Genomic DNA, 26,699 nt, shown 5'->3' with positions numbered 1-26,699 from the left:
ATAGTGGGAACAGAACGAGTGCAAGAGAGAAAGCTAAATCTTTTATGCACATGTATCAAAGGGAAATAATAAAGTTAGCAAAACCCACACTAGTGAACATTGTAAAAAGGTGTCTTGAGAAGTAACAGAGGGGCACCTGGGTGGCTCAGTCAGTTAAGCATCTGCCTTCAGCTCAAGTCATTGTCTCCGGGTCTTGGGATCGAGGCCCGTGTTGGTCTCCCTGCTCAGCGGGGAGCCTGATTCTCCCTTTGCTTGCACGCTCTCTCTCTCCCTCAAATAAATAAAATCTTAAAAAAAAAAGAGAAATGACAGAGCAAATGGTTAGGTTATATGGATCATAAATATATACTCCTTCAGTAAGAATGTTGAACAAATAAGTACTTATTGCATGGGCAAAATTTCCAATGACACCACCTGATTAGGACCATAAGGATCTCTGTCTCTCAAATCAAGTAGGCAATGGTGAAGATGATGGGCTCAGAGCATACCACCGTGTGGACTCAAAGTGACTCTAGTGACACCACAGGCGCTTGACTCAAGGATGCGTGTGAGAATACACAAGAACAATGGCATTTCTAAACCAGCATTCCTTAACAGGCTTTATATTACCTTTAGTAGGTATGTAAAAATAAGGCATTACAAATAGCACAAAAAGTATATTGCATGTTAGTATCCTAAGTTAACTGAAATTTACTTATTATGCAAGCATCACTAAGTATTCTAGTTGAAAAATAACTAGTTGTTCTGAAAGTGATCATAAAAGGATAGAAAAAAAACAGGCTAAGCAGAATGTATCAAAATAAATATTTATTAATATCTGAAGCTTTATGTACACCTTTAAAAGCAAATGTCCAGATGTGAGGAATTACAAAAATCAACCTAAAATCCTTTCTCCAAAAATAAGTCTAAATGAACATTCAAGATCAGTGGTGTGCTACCATCAGAATAAAAAATGTGTCTGAATGAATACAAGTAATTATTTTAAATGACACCCAGATAGTCTTTACAGTTACAACTCTATAAAGTACTAATTGGTCAAGAAATCCTGTGTTTTCTTCTTATCTTATTAGTAGCGGTATACAAATATATTTCCATCTTTTTGTCCAGCCAGCAAATGAGAATCTGTACCTGACCATTTAACAAAAGACCAATGCTGGTCAGAGACAGGTGGGAGGAGAGCAGTACAATGACCTAGAAGTAAGTCCCAAATGGCAATTGTTCCAGAAGTCAGTACTGCAGCTGCAAAATGATCTTTCACATCCCCTTCCAGGAACCTAATTATCAAGCAGAGAAGAAACCGTTCAAATCACATTATCAAAAGAATTCTTTTCATTAAGCCAAAATCATGCTCCCCAAAGCAACCCCAAGAACAAAAATACCTGTAAATATGATACCTTTTTTTGCCACCCCAGGACTGCTGGCAAGCATGAAATCGTTTGGGACCCAATCATGTGTCCAGTCCGTGTACCACCTGCATGCCTGGAATTTTGTCAGCATTCAGGCCTGTCACCTCTGTAGAAGGGTCAGATCCAATCTCCCGTCTACACAAGTGTATACATGTATTCGGTTCCCTATCGCATTTCCTGTTTTCTTTTCACTTGTGAGATTATCCTATTTCCATATTTGGTGGATCTCTCTCCTACCAAATGTAAACATCATAAAGCAGAAACCCAGTTGTCTTTTTAAGACAGGGGCTCTGCAGGCAGCAGCCTGGATTTGAATTCTAACAAAGCAAGAGCTGTATGACCCTGGGCAGGTTCTTTGGCTTCATCAGTTGATATAAAAAGCTCAGTACAGTACCTAATACACCGGAAGTGTTTGATATAAATTAGTTGTTATTCCTCACTGACATACCCCCAGCACCTCGAAGACGGCCTGGGACATTGTCAACACTCAGGGAATATTCTGCGCAACGTGCATGGTATTTTTTATCCTGGGCTCCCACCCAACTTTGTGTGGCTGACTCCTAACCCATCTTTTGAAACTCCATAAAGTCTTCCCTGACAGTCTGCCCCAGCCCTCCACCGTCAGTTAAGGTACCCCTCTATCCTTCGTGCTCCCAAACACTGCAAGCCTCATGGCATTTCATGCACCGAACAGTGGTCTCTAGTTTTCCCCTATTTCCAAGAGATGAGACACAGTAGTGCCCTCTCAGAATTGGCCCTAGACAGGTTCCAAGGCTTGATAAACGAATGGGTTTGAAAAGTGATGAAGGAAATGCTCGATCGAGTAGTTCTCTATATCCTCAATTTCTGGGCCAGTGACTACAGTTCTCTCTTCAAATCCAAAGAAAAAGGTTCCATAGGTAAGCATGTACTGTAGATGATAGTTATGAGCTTCCTGTCAAGCTAAGAACATCTGCAGAGATGCCACTGCTGGCTAAGCACATAGGGAGAGAGACTGTCTTTGAGAACACTGATCCAGCAAGCTTTGTACAAGACCCAAAGGAACACAAAAACATACACTGTACCTATCAAGGTTCCTTATCTTTGTAAATGGTTAAAGCTAGACTTTGGGATCTCGATTTCCTGGATCTATTTTCCAGTCTTTGCTGCTAATTCCAAATGTTAAAAAGATGATCTCTGGGAATGACACGTTCAGATGTTGCTGGGTTGGCCTAACAACACCAGCACTGCCAACAGCTCTAGATAGCTCAGAGAACCCCTGGGATGCCAATAACTGTATCACTGATAAGTGGCTCTTCTCATCAGTCAACAGATAAATATCAACTGCTTACATGATGGAGACTCAGTCTGTTTTCAAAGTAAAAGATGCCTTCCTAAAGTAACACTTAAAACTTTCTGAATTTAGGTTTTACAGAAAGGACATTTTTGTAGAGAATACCAATTACTGTTTGTATCCCCAATGGTTTTGTTATGGGAAAAAACACAGTTTGAATACACATAAAATACCTATCCCACTCCGTACTGGCGGGGATCAGAATGTAGGGAATCTGGGGTTTGACCTGGATCTACTAAGCTCTACGCTTCTTCCTGCTTAACATTCTTACGACTCTCTGCAGGATTGCATGTTTTCCACTCATCTAAGGGACATGAAAATATCTGGTTTTTGTATTTGCACAAATTCCTTCTTAAATGTCATACTCCGTGAACAGCAGCACACACTTGCCTTCCAGCCTGCCCTTGAGGAAGACAGTAGGGCATCACGCCCACACTCAGGGCTGTCTTCGGGTTCATCACGATCAGCTGAAACACAGGGCTTCCCAGTGGTTCACTCTCTTTGGCACAAGGATGGCTCAGAACAACAAACAGGAGCCCCTAATTTAAGAGAAAAATTAATAACCAAATAAATCAGCAAGAGGGAAAAGAATGTGTTGGCAGAGACAAAACCAAAGAATTACAAGAATGATCAATAGTCTCTTCAGTATGCAGGATTTAATCACTAGCTCATATTTTTTTCAGACAAAAAACCTGTTGAGATTATCACTGAGCTGGACTTCTGGCATCTCTAGCACAGGGCTCAGCCAGCCTTGCAGGTGGGAAGCTAGCGGACGCGTTAATTTCCTCCACCTTAGATACAAATAACGTCTCATGCCGTCCACTTAGGAAAACGCCGTCATAGGGAAAGAGGGCATATAAGCATGCAGAGGGAGTCCTCAAACTATAGATATTCATTGGTAAGTTGGCTTTTGAAAACTTGGAACACATTTTCCCATAAAAATCATCTTGGAAGTGGTGACTGGATTTTTAGGCCAGTCTGTGTATAGCCTATTTGCACTTACAGAGTTAAGAGTGACCAAAAAAAGACACCATCATCTATGGTTGTCTTTGGGGGAAAAAGTGTTACAGACCTCTCCCGGCTTTCAAATTACATGTTCTAATAATAACATTATTGTGTGTGGAGACAAATATATCACACAGATATGTATGATATTGAAAGCAATTCTCTTTGGGGGTAAAATGTGGAAAATTAATTATAGAACCGTATTAGGATTAATAACATTCATTTCTACTTTATACATTTCTAGAATGACTGTACTTTTATAATGAGAATGAATTACTTTTATAATTAGAAACCCAAGTCAAGAAAAGGTTAGATGCCATACACTTAACTAGTGGTTGGCAAATGATGGCTCACAGGCCAAATCTGGCTCAGTGCTTATCTCTGCATGACCCATGAGCTAAGAATGGTTTCTGCATGTTGAAATGGATGGAAAAAATAAGAAAAATATTTTGTGATGCATGAAAAAAACCATATGAAATTCAAGTTCTGGAATATTTTACTGTCCAGAAAGGTTTACACGGAGCATGGCCACACCCGTGTGTTTTCATTTTATCTATGGCAGACTTCATGCCACAGTGGCAGAGCAGAGCAGGGACAACACAGACCATGTGGCCTGCAGACCTGAAGATATTTACCATCTGGTCTTTTTTTTAACCACCTAGTCTTTTTTACAAAGTCTGCTGATTTCTATGTTAAATTTTTTTTTTTTAAGATTTTATTTATTTATTTGACAGAGAGAGAGACAGCCAGCGAGAGAGGGAACACAAGCAGGCTTGTGTTCCCAGTGGGATAGGAAGAAGCAGGCTCCTAGCAGAGGAGCCTGATGTGGGGCTCGATCCCAGACCGCTGGGATCACGCCCTGAGCCGAAGGCAGACGCTTAACGACTGAGCCACCCAGGCGCCCCTATGTTAAATGTTTTATTATCAGGTGGGTATTAATGTTGTAATAACAAAGATATAGAGTCATTTCAATGCCTAGTAGGGAAATGTAACAATTCCAGAGGCGAATTCAACCCTCTTATTTTAAGGATGAAAAAAGTTAGCCTCGGGGCGCCTGGGTAGTGCAGTAGGTTAGGCATCTGACGCTTGGTTTCGGCTCAGGTCGTGACCTCAGAGTTGAGATCGAGCCCCGTGTCAGGCTCTGTGCTCAGCATGGAGTGTGCTTAAGTTTCTCTCTCCCTCTCTTTGCCCCTCCACCCCTCCCACTCTCTCTCTCAAATAAATAAATCTTAAAAAAAAAAAAAGTTAGCCTCAAGATAATGTGACAGATTATCTAAGATCACAGGACTTCTGAGATCGATTCCACAGATCCTAGGGAAAGGTGTGTCCTCTGCATTCCAACCCTGGGGTGCTGACGTGCACAGGGCTGCCACTGAGGCTGGGAAAGTCGGTTTCCATACAAGTGTGGAGCCATCTGCTACTGCCTTTGCTTGTGGCTCAACGGTGGGTACTTAAGAGTTACCCCTGACTCCTGGGAAGCTGCCATCAGCCCATTCAGATGTCCAAACTAGACGGTGAGCCAAGTCTACTAACACGGTGGCTGAGAAGCCGTGTTCTGTTTCCATGTGAGAACACTAAAGCCTAAGGGAAATACATGTCTAGGACCATTTAATCATCCTCTCTGAAGGTACTCAGTCACATCATACATCATTCATGGCAATGTGGTCGGGAGCCAAGTCTGGTAACAGGCATGATATTTCTTGGTAGAAATTCACAGGTAGAAATAAATGTTGCTCTTAGGTCATACAGCCAGAAAATTTACTGAGCCGTCACATTGGACCCATGCTTATTCTCATCCACGAATTTCAAGTAAGGACAAACACTGTTATCCAATTTTGAAAAAAAAAGGCAACAGAGAGGGTCTGTTAATTACCTCTTACTAAACTACCGCTCTTACTCAGTGAGACCAACTGCAACACACAAAGTAGACAAAATCCCAGCAGATTACTTACCATTTCGGAATAGGCTTTGTGACAGACTGAAGCTTGGTAGGAATCACCAATATGCATCTTTTTCAGGAGCTGACCAGTTTTTAAATTCCTTAGACACCAAAAATAAATAAACTGATAACAATTCTTCCAGCAACCTGGTTTTTACATAATATTCTATTTATCACAGCATCCTTTAGGAAGTGACCAAGGGAGAAACTAAGGGACACGATACCTTAGTTTTGTTTAGTTACAGATTTAGCTAAAAATAAGGGCTATTGGTTAACATTGCCAGTGGTTTAACTTGACAGTTCAACCTTAGATTGAATCTGCTTTGTCACTAGGAATCAATCTCTCCAAACTCCATGAGAAAAGTTTTCCCTTATCTCACGTGACTAGGTATTGAAATCAGGCACACGGTATGACTCTAGCATTATGATTCTGTCACACTTATTATGCCTAAATTTTCTATAGGACACAATGGTCAGGAAACCAAATTTGGTTCAATGGGAGACTACACCCACAACAGATTTATAATTCTGTCTCTATAACATGTTCATACTAGAGCTAGATTAATGTAATGAAAAGTGACGGGAAGACTAAGGTGGGGTAAGAAATGAAAGAAGAGAGAAGAGCGTGAAATGAAAGAAGGAAAAGTCTGTTGGAACCACTCCTTGGGGTTATTTGTGACGCTGATAATTGTGCTATCCTGGGACTCTACTGATGAAAAATCTTCAGGTGGCTTCCCATTAGCCATGAGATAGAGTCCACGTTCTTCTTTGTGGTATTTATAATCCTCATGAATCCAGTGCTGTGATACTACATTACTCACTGCTCCCCATTATGCATATTCCTGGCTCTGCACCTTCGCTCAAGCTAGTCTCCCAACGCCCTCCCCATTATTGACCAGTTCCCATCCCTGTTATGCACCAATGCCCTTCTATTCCTTTACCGCCTCGATTATGTCCTGCCTCTGCCCAGCGGCAGGAGCTCAACTAGACTCTCTCACTTCTCCCAGTCTGCACCAACCCACAGAAATCACTGCTCCTCCATTTCCCTACAGTACTGTCCATATGCATTTTTTATGTAATGTATACTGTAACAGGGTGTAATGTATTCATTCAATAAACACGTCCGAACTTTCTGTGGACCAGGTTCTGTGTATAAAAACTGAAGAAGGAAAACTAAATGCTCGAGTACATACACAAGGTTCTCCTCACCAGGGACAACAGTGGGTTTATCCCCTACAGAAGTTGGTACACGCTCTGTATTTAGTAACCGCTCTTTCCCCGAGTCCCAAAGCACTCTGTCCAAATTTCTCTCACTTTGACCTTGTCTGAATTGTAAGGGAATTCGATTGGAATCGTACACTTTGAATCATAAAGCAATCTTATTTACTCACTAGACTTTAGAGGCCTTGGAACAAGGATTCATATCTACATCTCTCCTAGAAAGCAGTATATAAGTAAAGACTCAAATATCTATTAAATGATTGAAAGATGAGTGTTCAGTTAATACAGTTTGACCAAGATTAAATATTTAGACCTCTAAAAGCACCACTGTAACCTTGAGTATAACATGAATTACTTTATAGACATGTAACATATCAGTAGTTAAACAGGAAAGGTGACCAACTACTATGTGTAAATATAAAGTATATAGAGCCCAAAAAGCAAATGATAGCTTTTGATAGACAATATGACCTATACATCTTTAAGTACCCTAGACAAGGATCTAAGGCAGGCACTCAGAATAGATAGAAAATATGTACCTATCTTCAAGGACTTCCATGATACAAAGTAGCCTATGCTAAGTTAAAAATAAGATATTTAAAATACTTCTTTTAAATACAATATTTATTGTATTTAAATTATATGTAAAAATACAATATTTAAAAACTTAAAAAAAATAAGGGCAATATGAATTCAGAGAGGGAGATGTCAATGAAGACTGAGCTCAAGGCAACTATGGGGCTAAAGATACCCCTTAAACTTAGACTTAGAAGCTAAGTAGAGAGGTCCCTCCCAACCTCAAATTCTGTTGTGATCCATTATATAAAATGCCAAAAGGTTACTATTAGAAAAAAGGGAGAACTGAAGGATGGGAAGAAAACTGGGAGCTAAGGAGTATGGACTAGCTGGAGAGAAATTCTTGTACCAAAGCGTTGGGGAAAGGGAAGCTGAAGAGAGCAAACCAACACGTGGGCCTCCATGAAGGTTTTATTTCTCGGGGAGTGGGGAGGGCTGGGAGGAAGAATGTTAATGCTGGGAGAAAGAATGTTTATACAGTAATAGCATAAAAGAAGATCTGGAGGTGCGATATTGATTGATGGCAAGGAGACCAATTACTAGATTATATTAATAGTCCAGGAACCAAGTAATGAAGGTCCGGACTACTGAAATACCAGAAAGAACAGAAAAGACAACTTTTGTAAAGAATATTGTCCTCAAATAACCTTCATGCACAAACACTGAGCAAAGTGCCAGAAGTGGAAATCTCGTGCTCTAGACAGTAGGCCATCTGAAAACAGGGTCTCCTGGAAGATTAGAACATGGTCAAATTTCAGAGGCTCCCTCGTGGGGAGATGGGGACAAAGATTCTCTCAAGGACCATGCTTTCCTGGTTTACTACTAGAGAGTTAGTGTTGGACAGGGCAGAAGATGTGGGGTAGCAGGGACATTAATATCACAACTTCCTCTTACCAAGACCCATCCTGGCCCTAAGGAACCAGTTAAAAGAGAGGGCTTCTGAAGAAAGAAAAAAGAAACTACTTATCTTCTTAATAGAAATTAACTTTGAAAATGCCTTTGGCTGGATATGGTTCTCCCTGGGTCAGGAAAGACAGGTGCCTGGGGACTCCTTGACTCAGTCTTTCTATTACAAATTCATTAATTTGGTTCCTCTAAACACACATATTTTATAATTTTGTATTGTATTCTAGACATTATTAACGACATGTCACATAAACCCTGGATTCTGTTAGATTCCTCTGAAGAATATTATTTTCCCCTAGTAAACAGTTAATTTGGCTCAACTAAAATTGCAAATGCTGAAAACCCAATTCAGTCCTTTTTGCCTTACCTGGGCTGCTTCGAGTCTGCCCTGTGCATATGTAGCTTAAAGGCCAGCCAGATTACTAGGTAAAGCTTTCCAGAATTTGAGGCTCATTCTGTGGCTCTCTTTTTGGGGATTTCTCTCCCTACTTTCTAGCTAATGTGGTCACCGTCAACTCTGTCCTTTGGTTCTTTAAGCCAGTAGGACAGAAGGTTTTCTATCAGGTTTTTTGTCTCCCAGTACGCAGACTAGGGCTCACCCTCTAGCTAAAGGAACAGGAACGGGAAACTTGCCCACTGATATTTCCTGTTGAACCCGCTCCAGTACCTTTCTTCTTTTTCTCACTCCCCAGTGCCTTTAAATATTTGTTTTTTATACTTTGTTCAGAGTTTATAGTTATTTGAGGTAAGAGATTTGGCCTGATGAAAGCCATTAACTAGAAGCAGAAACAATTGTACCTTTTTGACAAGAGTAAAGTTTCACTTATTTTAAAATAATCTACTCAGACTGAGCTTTTCCACAATGTCTGTATTAATATGATGTTCTTGTTGAGAAACAAACAAACAAAAACACAATCATTTTTTTTAAAGTAGGCTCCACGCCCAGCATGGAGCCCAACATGGGGCTTGAACTCGTGACCCTGAGATCAAGACCTGAGCTGAGATGAAGAGTTGGGCGCTTAACTGACTGAGCCACCCAGGTGCCCCAAAACACAATCATATTTACAGTCTCTTATCTAAACAACCCTGTGAAATTAGATGTATATTACAGACGAGGAAATGGGAGGACCTCGAGAGAAAGCTTACCAAATAACAATGTTGTTCATGATAGTGGTACCAAGCAGAGCTTCCTGCCTCCCTTGGACCTCAGCAAAAGTTAGTACAGTCTCTTCAGGGGACATCAAAAATTGTTTTTCTTTGTTTCTGCATTTAAAACAGTATTAAAAATCAGCACTTTGTACCAAAGCAGTTTCTAAGCAGCCCTTGTACATATTACTGAACTATGCATAATACACACTAATCTAATACTAGAAAAAATTTCAACTAGAAAACACGTATTCTAAATTTTCTACAATGAACATATATTACTTTCATATTATCTACCTGGATATATTTGCAAGCACCTCAAATTCATCATATCCAAAATTAAACTCACCAGGTCTCTCTTTAAACCTTGTGTTTCTTTCTGCATTCCTTCCTATATCAGCAAACTGTGTCACTGTCTACCCAGGTGACAAATGCGGAAACCTGGATATTACCCTTGTCTCTTTCCTACCTACTCAATCACCAAGCCCTAAAGATTTTAGTCTCCTCTTTCTCAAATCCATGTTTCTCCTTGTCTCCATTAATACTTTGCTAATTTAAGCAAGCAGTTGTCTCTTGCCTAGATTACTACAACGGATAAGAAATAAATAAGACAAACAAGGTCCCTGCCCTCTGTTATTATGAAAGACATAAATAATCACAATAAAGTGTAACAAGCACATAACAGATATAGAGGATGCTATGAGTTCCATTTTCAACATGTTGAATCTGAAATACCCACAAGATGTCTAACAGACAGACAGCAGGTCTAGACGCTGAGAGAGAGCTCAGAGCTAGAAATATACGTTTGCAAGCAGTCAGCATCTAGATGGTAACTGAAGCAATGGAAACCAAGTGCGGAACAAGAGGAGTCTAGGATCCTAAGACATTTGTGATATTTAAGCGGTACACAGAGATTTCAAAGAAGACTGAAGAAAGAACAAACTATGTTTGCTGAGCATCTCCACTCCACTGGCTTCCCTCTGGCTACATTGAGCTTCGCCCTCTCTAAACTGCTTCCATGATACAGCCTGAGGCTGTATGAGGCAGAACCTGGTATACAACACCTACAGCCCAGAAAAACGGGAGGCTAGTGATCCGACTTTCTCTGAAAGCCCGTGATAAAAGCATTCTTTAGTAATTAAAACCAACCATCTTACCCTCCATCTTCTGCAAATTTCATGATTTCTACTTGTTGGTCACAAAGGGTCCCACTGCTACTGACTAGCCTCCTCTCTGTCAGGCCAAGCACAGCTTTTATATTTCCAGAACTCAGTAGTACTTGCTTTTCACGTTTACCATCAGAGGAACAAAGTAATGCCCTAAAACCAAGTATAGAGGAAAATGTGGAGAAGTCAGAAATAAGCCTTTAATATGAAAAGACTAAGGTCCAATTTATTTTTATTTTTATTTATTTATTTTATTTTATTTTATTTTATTTTTTAGAAAGGGGGAAGAGGCAAAGGGAAAGAAAGGGAGAGTCTTAAGCAGGCTCCATACCCAGCGCAGAGCCCGATGTAGGGCTTGATCTCATGACTCTGAGATCATGACCTGAGCTGAAATCAAGAGTCAGAGCTTAACCAGTTCAGCCACCCAGGCACCCCGAAGTTCCAATTTTAAATGGAAACTTCAGTCAGGGATATCATTCCACTGATAAAGCCCTATCAGTTTTTAAATTTTTAATTTTAAATTAAAATTTAATTTAAATTAAATTTAAATTAAAAAAAATTTAATTTTAAATATTTAAAACAAATATCTCTGGGATCTAAATTTAGATTTTTTTTTAACAATTTCATTTTTAAGTAATCTCTATACCCAACAGGGGGCTTGCACTCACAACCCTGAGATCAAAAGTCACATGTTCTACCGACTGAGCCAGCCAGGTGTCCCTAAATTTAGATTCTTTCCAGATTCAACCCTAAGTTATAACCTGCACTCAAAACAAGCTGACAGAGACAAAGATAAAAGGAAAAGAAAAAACTACTTCTTGAGAATTATATACCTGATTTCTCTGATTTCCAAATTTCCCAAAGCCACACACACGAGATTACAAACATCAGGCACTGGAACTATCTGTAATACTGGAACCTAAATAAAACCAAAGAAGCCAAAAATTATACTTGGTTGTTTCATTTTTAATTAATCTACATTTTCCAAAATTTGTCACGTTCTCTTCTATTCTCACTGCACCAGGACAGTTTCAAATATCGAACAAATGTGAGCAAACACCCTTTCTTTCTTTTGCTTTCTTTCTTTCCGTCTTTCTTTCCTTTTTAAATATTTTATTTATTTATTTGGCAGAGAGAGAGACAGCGAGAGAGCACAAGCAGGCGGAGCAGCAGGCAGAGGGAGAGGGAGAAGCAGGGTCCCCACTGAGCAGAGAGCCGGACGCAGGGCTTGATCCCAGAACCCTGGGATCACGACCTGAGCCAAAGGCAGATGCTCAACCGAGTCACCCAGGTGTCCCAAACACCCTCTTTCTACATGCTGTAAATTTAAATAAGCTATATGCAAAACCGTGTATATAGTAGCATTTATTTAATACAATCTACACTTCTAACAATAAAGGAATAATTAAATAAATTCTGCCATGTGGACAAATGGAACATTGTGCAGCCATTTAAACTAAGTTTATTCAAGGGGTGCCTGTGTGGCTTAGTCAGTTAAGTGTCTGCCTTCAGCTTAGGTCCTGATCTCAGGACCTAAGAGCCTGCTTCTCTCTCTCTCTCTCTGCCCCTCCCCCCTGCTCGTGTTCTCTCTCTCAAAAAAAAAATCTTAAAATAAGTTTATTCAAAAAAATAATAAAATAAGTTTATTCCCATCAATAAATATTTATTGAGCACTACTATGCAAAGCACGGTGCCAGAAGCTGTGGATATGATGGAGAACAATGAAATTTACTAAGGGTAGATCGTTAAGTGTTCTCACAAAAAAAAGAAGGAACTATGTGAGCTGATACATGTTTTTTTGTTGTTGCTGTTGCTTATTTTTATTTATTTTAGAGAGAGAGAGAGTGAGAGTGCACGGGATGGGGAGGGGCAGAGGGAGAGGGAAAGAGAATCCAAGCAGACTGTGTTGAGCACGGACTCTGATATCACAACTGAGCCGGAACCAAGAGGCGGAGGCTTAACCGACTGCACCATCCAGGCACCCCAAGCTGATGCATGTTAATGAATTTGATTGTGTGTGTCCTTTCACAGTGTCTAAAATACCAAATCATCACATTATACACCTTAAATATATTACAATTTTGTCAATCATACTTCCAAAAGGTGGAAAAATAAAATTCAAGATAAAGTATGAAGACTATGTAGAAACAAGGAAAAATGTTCATATGTTAAGTGAGAAAAGGCAGATTTAAAAATTTTAAGTGCACCAGGATTGTAAGCATGTAAGATACGTATGAAGGTGGACAAGGACTAGAAGAAAATACATAAAGAAAAGCAGGAACAATGCTTTGGTGAGGGGAAAGGAACATGGGTATCAGCAAGTTTAGAAGTCAGAAAACACACAAAATTCCAAGCTTCTCCAACATGTCTAGCATAAAAATCCATTTCTCAAAAAACATGTGATAAAATAAACAAAGCACAATGTTCACTGCCGTCTAAATGGTGGGTATATGGGTGCTTACTGTTCAACGTTTCTCTGTGCCTGAAAACTCATAATGAAATGGTGGAAAAAATGACTCATCTCGGTTTTGTCTTGCATGGTCGTGGGTCCCATTCTTGGTAGCTGCCTGTCCACATTACCATGGAAATGCTTTTAAAGACCGCGCTCAGCTCTAAGATTCTGACGTACCTCTGTGAAGTGCCAGGAATAAAGTTTTTCCCACTGCCTAGTATCGAGAGGTTTCCAAAGAGAAACTATGTATTCACAGGCAGTTATGATACATGGCTCTTTGGAACCCGCTATTTCCCACCACATGGCACTCACATCCACCGAACAGGAACCAGAAGGATTCTGAAATAAACAGCAACGACAGTTACGTTAAGGTCATACTTGGGGTCTGTTTCATGAAAAGAATAAGTATGAAAAGTGTAGGGTTATAAGGATTAAATACCAAGTAAAATGTAATTAAAGTTTTCCATAGGTCAAAAGAAAGAGCGGGCGCCTGGCTGGCTTAGTCGGTGAAGCATGTGACTCTTGATCTTGGGGTTGTAAGTTCAAGCCAATTACTCAAAAATAAAATCTTAAAAAAAAAAATTTATGTACTAAAAAAATTGCCCCCACACACTTCTATCATGATAGATCTAAAAATGTATAGCGTGTAGCTCCAGAATGGAACAGATTCAGATTTAATCATAAAACAGAGCCCAAAAGAACTTGCCCATTTGGAAATGAAACATCCTGATGAACCACCCATGGGTTGAAGAGGGAATAAAACTGAAACAACATACTACAGCTGACCCTTGAACAACGTGGGGGTCAGGCGCGCCGACTTCCCACACAGTGAAAAATCTGCATGTAACTTTTGACTTCCCCAAAACTTAACTACTAATAGCTTACTGACAGGAAGCCTTACTGATAACAAAAACAGTCAATCAACATGTTTGGTACGATACACGTATTATATACTGTATATAATAAAGTATAGATAAAAGAAAATGTTCTGAAGAAAATCATAAGGGAGAGAATATACATTTGCTATTCTATACTGTGTTTACTGAAAAAGAAAAAGTTTGCATGTAAGTGGGCCTCTGCCGGTCAAACCCATGTTGTTCAAGAGTCAGCTGTATTTCCAAATGAACAAGGTGGCACCGTGTATCCAACCACACAGAGCATGGCCAAAATAGTATTTCCAAAAGAAATTTATAATCATAAAGGCATTGATCAAAAAAACTAAGAAAAATAAAAATAAAGTAAGAAAACAGCTCAAGAAGTTAGTAAAAGAACAAAGTAAGCACAATGAAAAACGGAAGGAACTATTAGAGTCCCTTCCTGGCATAGGCTACAAGAAGAGTATAAGACCTGTAAATTGCTCAATATCACTTACTTGGATGCCTTCCCGGGTTTTTTTGTGTTTTAAGATTTGTGTATGTATGTATGTGTGTATGTATTTGAGAGAGAGTGCGAGCGCGAGAGAGCATGAACGGGAGGGAAAGCAAGCAGCAGACTCCCTGCTGAGCAGGGAGCCCGATGAGGGACTCTATCCCAGGACTCTGGGATCATGACCTGAGCCAAAGGTAAAACTTAACTGACTGAGCTACCCAGGCGCCCCCCAGAAGGAACTATTAAGGGTAAAAACAGAAATAAATCAAATAGGAAACCAAAAAACCTAATTAACGATCAATACAACCAAAAACTAGTTTTTTTGGGGAGACCCACAGAATGGAAAATCTCTTAAGTTTGATGCAGGCAAAAAAATACTTGAGAAAATGGGGACTAGGGAGAGAGACAGGTGTAATTGAATACACACAGACAAAAAAACCCTATTAGAATAATGAGTAACTTTTTTACCTACAAATTAGAAAAATACAAATGAAAAGGTTGATTCTTTTAAGAAATGAAGTTATTAAAACTGATTCAAGAATAGCTTTGAAATGACCATTACTATGTATCTTTTATACAAAAGGAATCTGGGGCTCAGAGGGTAAATACTTTGACCAAGGTCATACAGCCAGTAGCAGCAGAAACAGTTTATGCGGGTTTCAAGCTCTTTCTTTTACAACCAGTTGTCCCTGGCTGGGAGGGGGTTTGCAACCTTTCCCTGGCGGGTATCTAGAAATACCTGCAGACATTTTGGGTTATCATAATTGGGGGCGGGGCGCTACTGGCTCTAGCCAGTAGAGGGTAGAGGCAGGGCTGCCGCTAAATGTCCTACAATGCACACGACAGCCCCTGCCACAAAGAATTATCCAGCCCGATGTCCAGAGTGCAGAGATAGGGAAACTGTGCTCTGTACCGTGCTCTTACCATGTACAAAAAGTTAACTAGGTCACAGGTCCAATCCACTTCTTGGGATTTACTGAAATAGCATTAACAGAATACTGTAACTTATATTTCTCAGAAATATATGTCACGTAGCATATGAAAAATTAACCATTCATTGTAATCTAGAACTGCTACCCATTTTCTTATAAATCACCATTTTCTTCTAGAAACACTACACCATTTGGATAGGAGGGTCATGAATGACTTTCTCCCTCTCTGTCAAAATACCTAATTTAAATTTAGATACAAAGTTGAGTTACCTAGCTTAAGTTGTTCTTGGCAATGGCTTGACATATAAACTTCTGGAGAAGATCTCAAAACATAAATAACAGCTAAGTATTGTGAAAAACAAAGAATTTAAATGTTTTTCTGGATCTGTTTCACCAAGTTGATGTTAGTGTTAAAAATTAAGAATGAGAAGCTATAGATCAAATTCTTCCCAATTTTCCTAGCAATTCATTAACTTTTTTTTACATGTAAGACACAAGACACATTATAAAGGAACAGTCTTCTGACCTTTAACTTTGAAACCAATTGAAGGCGGCCTGGGTTTAAGCTAGTACAAGTAGGAAGGTCTGCTGCTTCAGGCTGTGGAAATAAAAGTCACACCGTTACTCTAGGCTTTATACATGTCTGCCTGCCTTGCTCATTCATCATCATGTCTACTTGGTATGTGTTATCTTCTCTGATAACAGCAGCCAAGTTCCATATGCAACTGCTTCCTTAATGACAGAGGGCATTGGATCGCCCATATCTAAAAAATACATTCTTAACTTTAATTTCCCCCAACTGAACTTAATGGTTTCAGTGAAGTCATATCAAAGAGACATGTTCAAGTATTCTTAAACACTGAGAAGCCAACGGGTAAGAAAGTCATATGCTGTCCAAATTCACTATGATATTTCATTCCTTCATAGAAAATCTCACCAGGAAAGTGGATTGTACCTGTTCAGGGGACTGTTTCCATGACTCCGGCTGTGCATTTCCACACAGCTGACTGTCTTTGAGAGCAACTGACTCAGTGGGAAGAGGTGCTGCCTGGGGACGAGAATCAGAGTCACAGGAAGGCTGTCCTTCCCTACCTGACACAACCAGGCTGCCATCTGATTTTGACGGGCTGGCCCAACCGTCGCGTTGTTTCTGATCACTGTCTTTTAAGTGAGGAAGTGGGGGTGTAGAGCAAGTTGGCCCGACAGCCTCTGCAGACACTTTGTCACAGTGTGCTTGGGAGCCAAAAGCTGGAGTAGTGCCTAAGATGGGGAAAGCAGGCGAACACAGGTTTGCTGTCGTCCTGTTATTATCCTCGGGGGCACCAGTATTTAAAGGAGTGAAAAGTAGTATGGATGAAGAAAGGCCCTTCTTCTGAGACCGGCTTGTTAGGTTTGACGTTTTAGGTTGTGCTTTTCTTGGGAGAAAACGAATTTCCTCTTCCAAGTCCTCCATTTCGATATCGATTTGTGGAGGAGTCAGTTCTTCCAGAACACTACAGTTTCCCTCCTTAAGATGCTTCTGTCCAAACATGTTTGCTACAAAAGGCTCAACCGGTTTTTCTGAACAGGACTTCAGTTTTTCAAGCTTAAGAGGTCCAAAGACTTCATCAGGTAACTGAAAATCTGTGATTTTGAGAAAAGACGACAGTTGCTTTAAACTTAGCATTTCATTCTCCTGGAATGAAGCCCTGAACACAGCAGAATCCAAAGCTAGATAAGCATTATTTCCGGAAGAAAGGGAGTCCTCTTTATGACAGTGATCTTCCTTCCCTAAAATAGAAAGGAACGACAGTAACAACAAATCTCCAATACCCAACAGAGTGTGAGCTTCTGAATGCCAAAGCAGTGCAAAATGTTCATTATTCTTCCCATCCAGGACTCTGAAACCTCCGTAAATGGTTCAAAAGTCAGCCACAGGTTGGTGGCTAACTAGCAGTTCTCCTTCCGTAGTACCAAAAACAGTACGGTGCTGACGGCATTAGCCGGGAGAAGGAAGACCAGAGTCTAGTCCCAGCTCTGCCATGGATCCACTGTTACCTTGGGCAAATCGGTTCACTTCACCTTCCCTGGTCTCTCCTAAGGGAACTGGACTAAGAATCTCTAAAGTCCTTTCTGATCTAAAAAAAAAATATGGTTCCAGCTATAAAACTATGATTCCAACAGGCTACCAGAGCAGTCTACAAAATGCTGGCTCATCTCACTGAAAAAAACTTAAGTCCCCTTTTCAAGCAGAGTAATTTACTACCCTTAAAGCAGCTGGCGTTCTACAGCATTCGAAATGTAGACCGAGTTGGCCCAACTACATCTGCACACACTTTGTCACAGCATGCTCGGGAGCCAAAAGCTGGAGTAGTGCCCAAGATGGGGAAAGCTGCATCCATCAACTAATAAATGCATAAACTGTGGCACATACATACAGTGGGATATTACTCAGCCATAAAAAAAGGAGGAGGTACGGATACGTGCTGCAACATGCATGAATCTTGAAAGTAAGCTAAGGGAAAGCAGCCAGATGCAAAAAGTCACATACTGTATTAATTCCTTTCATATGCAAATATTCAAAACAAGTAAACCCATAAGACAGAATACATACTGGTGGTTGCCAGGGTCTGGGGGGAGGCGGAAAGGAAATGGGGAGGAACTGCTTAAGGGGCATGGGGTTTCCTTCTGGAGTGATGAACATGTTTTGGAACTATGTAGGGGTCCTGGTGGCACAACACTGTGAATGTACTAAATGCCAGTGAATTGTTCACTCAATTCAAAATGGTTAATTTTATGTAATGTAAAGATCACCTCAAGAAAAAATGTTTAATGTAACAGCAGGTTACTGAAATCACAGCATATTAACACCATACACAAAGATAAACTCTAAATGGATGAAAGATCTCGATGTGAGACAGGAATCCATCAAAATCCTAGAGGAGAACATAGGCAGCAACCTCTACGACATCGGCCAAAGCAACCTTTTTCATGACACATCTCCAAAGGCAAGAGAAACAAAAGATAAAATGAACTTGTGGGACTTCATCAAGATAAAAAGCTTCTGCACAGCCAAGGAAACAGTAAAAAAAACTAAAAGGCAGCCCACGGAATGGGAGAATATATTTGCAAATGATACTACAGATAAAAGACTGGTATCCAAGATCTACAAAGAACTTCTCAAACTCAATACACGAGAAACAAATAAATCATAAAATGGGCAGAAGATATGAACAGACACTTTTCCAATGAAGACATACAAACGGCTAACAGACACATGAAAAAATGTTCAAAATCATTAGCCATCAGGGAAATTCAAATCAAAACCACACTAAGATACCACCTTACACCAGTTAGAATGGCAAAAATTGACAAGGCAAGAAACAATTGTTGGAGAGGATGTGGAGAAGGGGATCCCTCCTACATTGTTGGTGGGAATGCAAATTGGTACAGCCACTCTGGAAAACAGTGTGGAGGTCCCTTAAAAAGTTAAAAATTGAGCAACCCTATGATCCAGCCATTGCACTACTGGGTATTTACCCCAATATTCATAGCAGTGAAGAGAAGGGCCATATGCACCCCAATGTTCATAGCAGCATTGTCCACAATAGCTAAATCGTGGAAGGAGCTGAGATGCCCTTTAACAGATAACTGGATTAAGAAGATGTAGTCCATATATACAATGGAATATTACTCAGCCATCAAAAAGAACGATTTCTCAACATTTGCTCCAACATGGATGGCACTGGAGGAGATAAAGCTAAGTGAAATAAGTCAAGCAGAGAAAGACAATTATCATATGGTTTCACTCATTTATGGAACATAAGAAGTAGGAAGATCGGTAGGAGAAGAAAGGGATAAAGAAAGGGGGGGTAATCAGAAGGGGGAATGAAGCATGAGAGACTATGGACTCTGAGAAACAAACTGAGGGCTTCAGAGGGGAGGGGGGTGGGGGAATGGGATAGGCTGGTGATGGGTAGTAAGGAGGGCACGTATTGCATGGTGCACTGGGTGTTATACGCAACTAATGAATCATCGAACTTTACATCAAAAACCAGGGATGTACTGTATGGTGACTAACATAATATAATAAGAAAATATTATTATAAAAATAAAAAATAAAAAAAAAAGAAAATCACAGCAGATTATTCCAAAGTACACCAAAAAATGTTTCTAGTTTATTACTGGAGTGCCCTACTTTCTAATTGCTTTGTATTCTTGTTGGCTTAAAGATGACAATAAAAAAAAGTCATAATGATTATGGTCTTTTAATTAACCCTTAATTAATTAATTATAGCCCATAGGCCGAAGTCTGTGTCCAAATGCGATAGAGCAGTCACACAGCACACACGGTGCCTGTTCCTGTAGATACAGTTTTAGTAGAACACATTCAGATATTGTCTGTGGCTACCTTCCCACTATACTTGACTAGCTGTGACGGAGCACAAAGACAATATTTACTATTTGGCCCTTTAGTGTAAGAAAGTTTGCTGAGGTCTAACACAGAACCAGAATGAATTATCTGGTTGTTATGCTTGCTTTATCAAATGTGAGAACTCCAGAGTAAATGAATAAAAACATTTAAATTATGTCATTTGCTATCCTCCAAAATTTTGTGTCCTGCAGACCTCAGAGGGGCTATAGTAGATAGATTACCCAAAAAAGTTGCTCAGGTGTATTGCATTTTACTACACAGTTATTCCCCCTTTTTTTTTTTTTTTTAAGATTTTTATTTTTAGGTAATCTCTACACCCAACGTGGGGCTCAAACTCACAACTCCGAGATCAAGTGTCTCATGCTCTACGGACTAAGCCAGCCAGGTGCCCCCTACACGGTCATTCCTAAGAGTTTATGAGTGGACTCACTCTGACACACATTTTTTACCTCAAAAACACTTCCTCTGTAGGTTATAAAACTTTTCTCTATAAATAGACTGCGTTGTACCTGAATAAATACTAATTTTAGGTGAATATCTAATATATTTTCCTTTTCAATGTCCACTTTTCAACCACACTTGTGAACTCCGGTATCACACTGCCAGGTTTGAATCCTGGCTCTGTCACTCGAATGAATTAGTCACTTCAGTCTCCTTGTGCCTTAGTTTCCTGTAAGTCTATAAGGTGAGGCTAAAAATAGATTCTGCCTCATGTAGGGTTGCTGTGATGATTCAAGGAGTTAGTATCTGCACAATATTTAAAAAGTAGCAGGCACAGCGTACCTGGGTGGCTCAATTAAGCATCCGACTCTTGGTTTTGGCTCAGGTCATATCAGGGTCCTGAGATCAAGCCCTGTGTCAGGCTCCACAGTCAGCATGGAGTCAGCTTGTCCCTCTCCCTCTGCCCCTCCCCCCATTCTCTCTCTCATAAATTAAAAAAGTACCAAGCACATAGTCAAGCACATAGTAAGTATTGGCTACCATCATCAACCACACCTTGATTTACCTTTAATTCTCTTCTTACCATGACTAATTGCCTTTTCATTCTGATCTTCATGTAAGGTGACTTCTTCCTTGGATTGATCAACAATTGTCGTCCCACGGATTGGCAAAAGTAGTTCATGATGCTCTGATACAGGCGGGGAGATTGACTTTCTTTTTCCTCCGTGTCTTCTACGAGATGGCTGCGTAACTGCCTTCCTGGGAAGGTTATCTTTAGTGGGCTCGGGGGGAGAGCTGATTTCAGTTAACAAGAGACGTTTCTGAGGTCTTTTGGAACTTGCTTGTCTTGTGCATGTGTCAGATGTCCTAATTTCATTCTGGTCAGTTTCTTCACTGCAAAGGTTTACATTTTTAGTTGCCTCCTTACTTTTATTTTTAGACCCTTTCTTACTGACACCCAAATGACTTTGAATTACAGCCTCCAGGGCTACTTTCCTCTGGCAATTTGACATGCGTCGTGTTGTTCTAACATAATATTCTGCGGGAAATAAAAGGCCTTCCAGCATTGTACAAGAATGTGTTTGATTTTCTGCAGAAGCAGGAGAGATTATTTCTGGGCTAAGACGCTTAGATTGACTTACAACCTCATTTTTCTGAAGACTTTCATTTCTACCATCAAGAGTGTTATGAGATGTTAAAGACTCCTCTGTGTGATTCTGTCCTTTTAAGTTTTGGCTTTCATTGGCTGGTAAGTTATAAGCGAGTTCATTTATAGAGTATAAATTAACTGCCTCTAAGTCAGGACTTCTAGGCCGCTGCCCACTTGCACTTATAGCTCTATTTACCTCTGGGTTATCTGCAGAGACTGTCACTCTCCTGCTTTGTGCCTCTAGGTTTACAGGTGAAGCAGGGTTAATGTTTTTTAAATTGTGAGTTGTGAGTTCACAGTCACCTTTAGGAGGCTTATGTTCAAGGTGCTGACCGCTACTGCTACTTGACAGAGTAAATGTAGCAAATGGAGGCACCCTGGGGAAATTATTTCCTCTTACGAGCGCATCGACGCTGCTTTGTGATTTGGCAGTTGGTGGAATTAATACACCCCTTATATTAGTTTCTGTCACTGGTGCTGGAGAACCAGGAATGTCAGACGTAGAACTCGAAAGACAAGTTCTTTTGTTTACAGGTGTCCTAGGATTTTCTCTATTGACTTCCTCCTGATCCTTTAGTGTTTTTCCAGAGAGTATGAGTGAATTCGCATCAAAGAAAGATTCTCTCACTCGTGGAGTAGATGTTCTCTTCTGCTGCTTTTTTCTTCTCCCTTGCAGCTTATTCTGCCTTTTCTTATCACCAGAGCCACTGACCTGGTAGAGAAAATGTTCTTGGATATCACCTATTCTTTGTATATGTAATTCCTCCACAGGGCCATGTCCAGGGTTGAAGGACTCAGGCTCAATGTCAAGTGTGATAGGTGTCTTTTCTCCAGTTTCTTCATCCAGATGAGTGCTGATTTGTAATGTGTCACAAGGAGATACTTTATTTTTAGGTTCTGAGAAAAAAAATTATATAATTAGTAATCTTCTTTCAAATGAAGCAAAAAATCCCATTATTTATTTTAAAGTTTTATATAAAAATACATTTATTTAAGAAAGAGTCAATGGTATTTCAAAGTTCAAATTTTTAATATTCTAATACACTAATAATTTTAAGTAAATGTAAACAGAATTGTGCTGGAAAAAATGATTTTAAGCTAAAAGATAATTTATTCCTTATTGCAATCATCTTTTCCTCTTAGTTTTTTTCTCTAGCTTTACTTAGTTACACTTGACAATAAAAATTATATATATTTAAGGTATACAATGAGATGTTTTCATATAGGTATACATTGTGAAATATTACCACAATCAAGCTAATTAAAATATCTGTCATTTCCGGGGCACCTGGGTGGCTCAGTTGGTTAAGCATCTGACTCTTGATTTCGGCTTGGGTCATGATGTCAGGGTATGGGATCAAGCCCCATGTTAGGCTCAGTGCTCAGCAGGAGTCTGCTTGGGATTCTCTTTCTCCCTCTCCCTCTGCCCCTCCTCTCCACATTCTCTCTCTCTCAAATAAATGTCTTTAAAAAAATATATCCAGGGGCGCCTGGGTGGCACAGCAGTTAAGCGTCTGCCTTCGGCTCAGGGCGTGATCCCGGCGTTCCGGGATCGAGCCCCACATCAGGCTCCTCCACTATGAGCCTGCTTCTTCCTCTCCCACTCCCCCTGCTTGTGTTCCCTCTCTCGCTGGCTGTCTCTATCTCTGTCGAATAAATAAATAAAATCTTTAAAAAATATATATATATATCCATCATTTTATATAGTTATGATGTGTGTGTGTATATGTGTGGTGGGAACACTTAAGATCAGTTCTCCTAGCAAATTTCAAGTATATGATACAGTATATACTTTCCAATGTTTACACAATAAGTGTAATTTCTAAAAGTTGAGAGGGGAAAGAGCACCTTGATAAACAATCCAACCAAAAGAACAGGTCATTCTCATAGGATGGGAAAAAATATTTATGAAGTATCTGATAAGGATCTAGTAGCTAGAATATAAGAACACTCACAACTCAACAATAAAAGGCAAGTAACCTAATTAAAATATTGGCAAAGGACTTGAATAGATATTTCCCTGAAGAAGATATACAAATGGCCAACAAGCACATGAAGAGATGCTCAACATCATTAGTCACTAGGAAATGCAAATCCAAGCCATAATTAGATAAAAATTCACATCCACCAGGATGGTTATAATTTAAAAAATGGAAAATGACAAGTATTGGTGAGGATGTGCAGAAACCGGAACCCTTGCGTATCATGGTAGGAATGTAAAATGGTACTGATATTGCAGAAAACAGTTTGGCAGTCTCAAAAAATTAAACAGAGAATCACCATATGACCCAGCACTTCTGCTCCTAGTTATAAACCTGAAAGAACCAAAAACATACATCCCCACAAATACTTACATATGAATGTTCATAGCAGCATAATGGCCAAAATTCATAATAACTAAGAAGTAGAAACAACCCAAATGTCCATCAACTGATGAATGGATATATAAACTGTGGCTATATAAACATCTATCCAATGGAATAGTATTCAGCTGCACAAAGAAGTGAAGTATTAATGTATGCTTGGATGTAAGTACAGAGGGATGACTGTTGAAAACATCATGCTAAGTGAAAGAAGTCAATCACAAAAGATCCCATATCATATGGCTCCCTTCATATGGAATGCCCAGAACAGGTAAATCCCCAGAGCCAGAAAGTAGATTAGTGGTTGTCAGGGGTTAGCAGTAGGATGGGTACAGGACTTCTTTTTGGGGTGGTGAAAATATTCTGGAATTAGGTGATGATGATAGTTGAACAATGTTGTGAGTATACAATGAACCACTGAATTACACATACACTTTAAAGAGAGTTTATTGCTTGTCCTTATCTTCTGGTTGTGAGAAAAAAACGACCAAATACACCTGGAAGATGAATAAAGCAGGCATAAGTAAATGGGCTAGCTTTACCTGAGTGCTTTAGCTGTGATGAAATTTCCTGCTGGAGCAAGCAATCATGTTCTTCCACTGTTTTTTTAATAGAATTCTTAACCTTCTCAGCTCTTTGGGCACGCTAGAGAAAACAAAAGCAGCTCAAGGAACAAACTTAAGAAAAAGAGGTGTTTTTTTAAACCTTTATTATTATGAAAAATTGTTTGTATATGTTCATACTACAATACTTCAATTTGAGAGAATAAGATTCACTCACCTGAAGGCGGGCCAGTGTCTTGCTGTACTCCCTTTTCAAGAATGCTAATTTTTCCTTCAACTGGAAGAAGAAAAACAGCAAACAATACTGAGCAGGTAGAAAGGAAGAGTCAGAGAGAAGGGATACAGTGCCTGTCAAACCTGAGTATGCAGTGCTTAGCGGGTCCCTCAGCAACAGACAGAGGAGGGAGTAGCAGGTGCCCACACTACTTTCGGTTCTCACAAAGCACCAAGCTAATACCTCAGCACCTTTACTTCAATGGTTCCTACCACCTGGAGCATTTCCTCCTGAACTCACTTTGCTAAGTCCTACTGATTCCTCAAGACTCAACTTAGATTTTTATTTCCCCAGGGTAGACTTCTAGGTCCTTCCTGAAATCCAGCTGGGACATTCCACCTCTCCACTGTGCTTCCTTTATCACAATATTTATTATATACTATGCTGTCTATTTACTTGTTTCCCTCCATCTCACTGTGAGATTCCTGAAGGTGGCAGGAGCTGTCATCCTCAGACACTCATCCAGCAAATCAATCTCGTCAGTTAATGGTCCAGGTACCTGCAGAACCTAGAACAGTAACTGATAACCACTCCGTGTCAGTTATTGTTAATCTCTGATGCTAGAACTAGAGTTGTCAAGCTTACACACAAGTGAGGGATACGGATAATTAACAAGAAAACAAATACACAAATAAGATGATATCACATGGTACTTAAAACCCAGATGGACAGGGAGATGTGAGAGTGCCTGAGCTACTTTAGGTAGAGTGGCCAGAGAGGCATTTCTGAGGACTACTATTTGAGCCCAGACCTGAAGAAGGAAGGAGGTAGCTTTGGGAAGATCAGAGGGAAAGCAATTTGTCCAAAATCACACAGTTTATAAATGGCATGATCCAAACCTATGTAGTTGGGTTCTAGAATCTGTGCTCTTAGCAAACTAGTATTTTGCTTCTCACAGGGTCCTATTTAGCACCAGCCTTATCAACATTTGACAACTATCTTGTTGACTTGGACTTAACTCACCCTCCACTGGAAGGTAGGCTGGGATAAGAGGACTGATGAACTAATGTGAATGAAGGGTTTAGCACAATGCCTGGACAGCCAGCACAGATACATTCAGGCTAACATCATCAGCAGGAGCCCAAGGTGGCATGGGTAAGGATGGTCAGAGCAGCATTGTCATAGAAGCAAAAGCTGGAAACCTAAAACTCTCTCGGCAGAGTAATGTCTAATGAAAAGATGGCACTTCCGTAATACATAACACTATATACAACTTTAAAAAGTATGGTAGGTTAACATGAAGTGACATGGATGAAACGTGAAGTGAAACGGAAGTTGCAGAACCATTCAGATCATACCATTTCTGAACAAAAAATACACACTACTTTTTGGTGGTTAGGGAATACAATCACAACCTTCCAAATCCCCCACCTCCGTCCACCACACCCACGTACACATACGCGCTCAAAAAGATTTGCAGCATCAGGCAGTTCAGAGATCTACTTAAGGGAGTGGGTGGGAGAAGCCAAAGTTGAGAGAGTGTGTGGGAGTGGGGAGGATGTCAAAGGGGACTTTGGCTTTATCCAGAATTTTACATTTCGTATTTATGCATCACTGGTGTAAGAAAACTTGTTTTTTAAATGACTCCACGTGAGCACAGGGCTCTTCATATTTTCACTCCCGGTGTCCTCTGCGTCCAAAAAGCGTAGGTCAGAGGTCACTGCCACCCCCGGGCGGTCGAGGAAACAAAGACGCGCCTAAAATCCTAGGTCAGGTCCGAGTCAGCCCTTCCCGCACACCCAGGGCACCTTTTCCTTCTCCTCACAGCTGAGGGGCTTCCCGGGAGGATCTTCCATCGGGCTGGAAGCCGAACGGAACGAGCAGCCGTCGCGTGCCCCGGGCCTGCGGACTCAAGGGTCCCGGCTGGCCCTGAGCCCCGGAGGCGCCCGGGAATGCCACCGAGCGCCCGAGTTAACCGCGGCGCGCCACCAGCTTGCACAAACCGTAATCGCGCGCCGTCACCCCGGGCCAATTACAGCCATCCCTCGGCCTGCGCACGCGCAGCAGGAGACGGCCGAGTAATGGAGCGAGGCCGCCTAGGAGA

The 26,699-nt window shown here is 40.4% G+C and overlaps 1 protein-coding gene across 1 annotated transcript; it reads right to left on the bottom strand.

Annotated features, from left to right (window-relative positions):
- Nucleotides 1-874: 874 nt before the first annotated feature.
- On the bottom strand, nt 875-26,451 carry PALB2 (partner and localizer of BRCA2). The gene is made up of 13 exons (XM_008697160.2): nt 26,404-26,451; nt 24,599-24,658; nt 24,361-24,463; nt 20,871-22,352; nt 16,406-17,220; nt 15,977-16,048; nt 13,328-13,489; nt 11,532-11,617; nt 10,690-10,851; nt 9,533-9,649; nt 5,697-5,784; nt 3,130-3,278; nt 875-1,274 (listed from the first exon to the last, which is right to left on the bottom strand). Exons 1-13 carry the CDS (start codon nt 26,449-26,451, stop codon nt 1,067-1,069), a joined length of 3,552 nt encoding a protein of 1,183 aa, XP_008695382.2. The 3' UTR covers nt 875-1,066.
- Between the last annotated feature and the right edge of the window lie 248 nt (nt 26,452-26,699).

Source organism: Ursus maritimus, unplaced genomic scaffold, assembly GCF_017311325.1.
Source record: "Ursus maritimus isolate PB19 unplaced genomic scaffold, ASM1731132v1 scaffold_2, whole genome shotgun sequence".
NCBI classification, from domain to species: domain Eukaryota; kingdom Metazoa; phylum Chordata; class Mammalia; order Carnivora; family Ursidae; genus Ursus; species Ursus maritimus.
The sequence above is the reverse complement of the archived record's forward strand: the minus strand, read 5'-3'. Positions and strand labels throughout refer to the sequence as shown.

What these genes read in the sequence shown, in the direction of transcription:
- PALB2 (XM_008697160.2), bottom strand. Translation starts at nt 26,451, where the DNA reads ATGGAAGATCCTCCCGGGAAGCCCCTCAGCTGTGAGGAGAAGGAAAAG. An exon ending in AGACACTGGCCCGCCTTCAG is followed by an intron (nt 24,464 to 24,598) that starts GTGAGTGAATCT and finishes TGTTTTCTCTAG; the next exon opens with CGTGCCCAAAGAGCTGAGAA. An exon ending in ATCACAGCTAAAGCACTCAG is followed by an intron (nt 22,353 to 24,360) that starts GTAAAGCTAGCC and finishes TTTTTTTCTCAG; the next exon opens with AACCTAAAAATAAAGTATCT.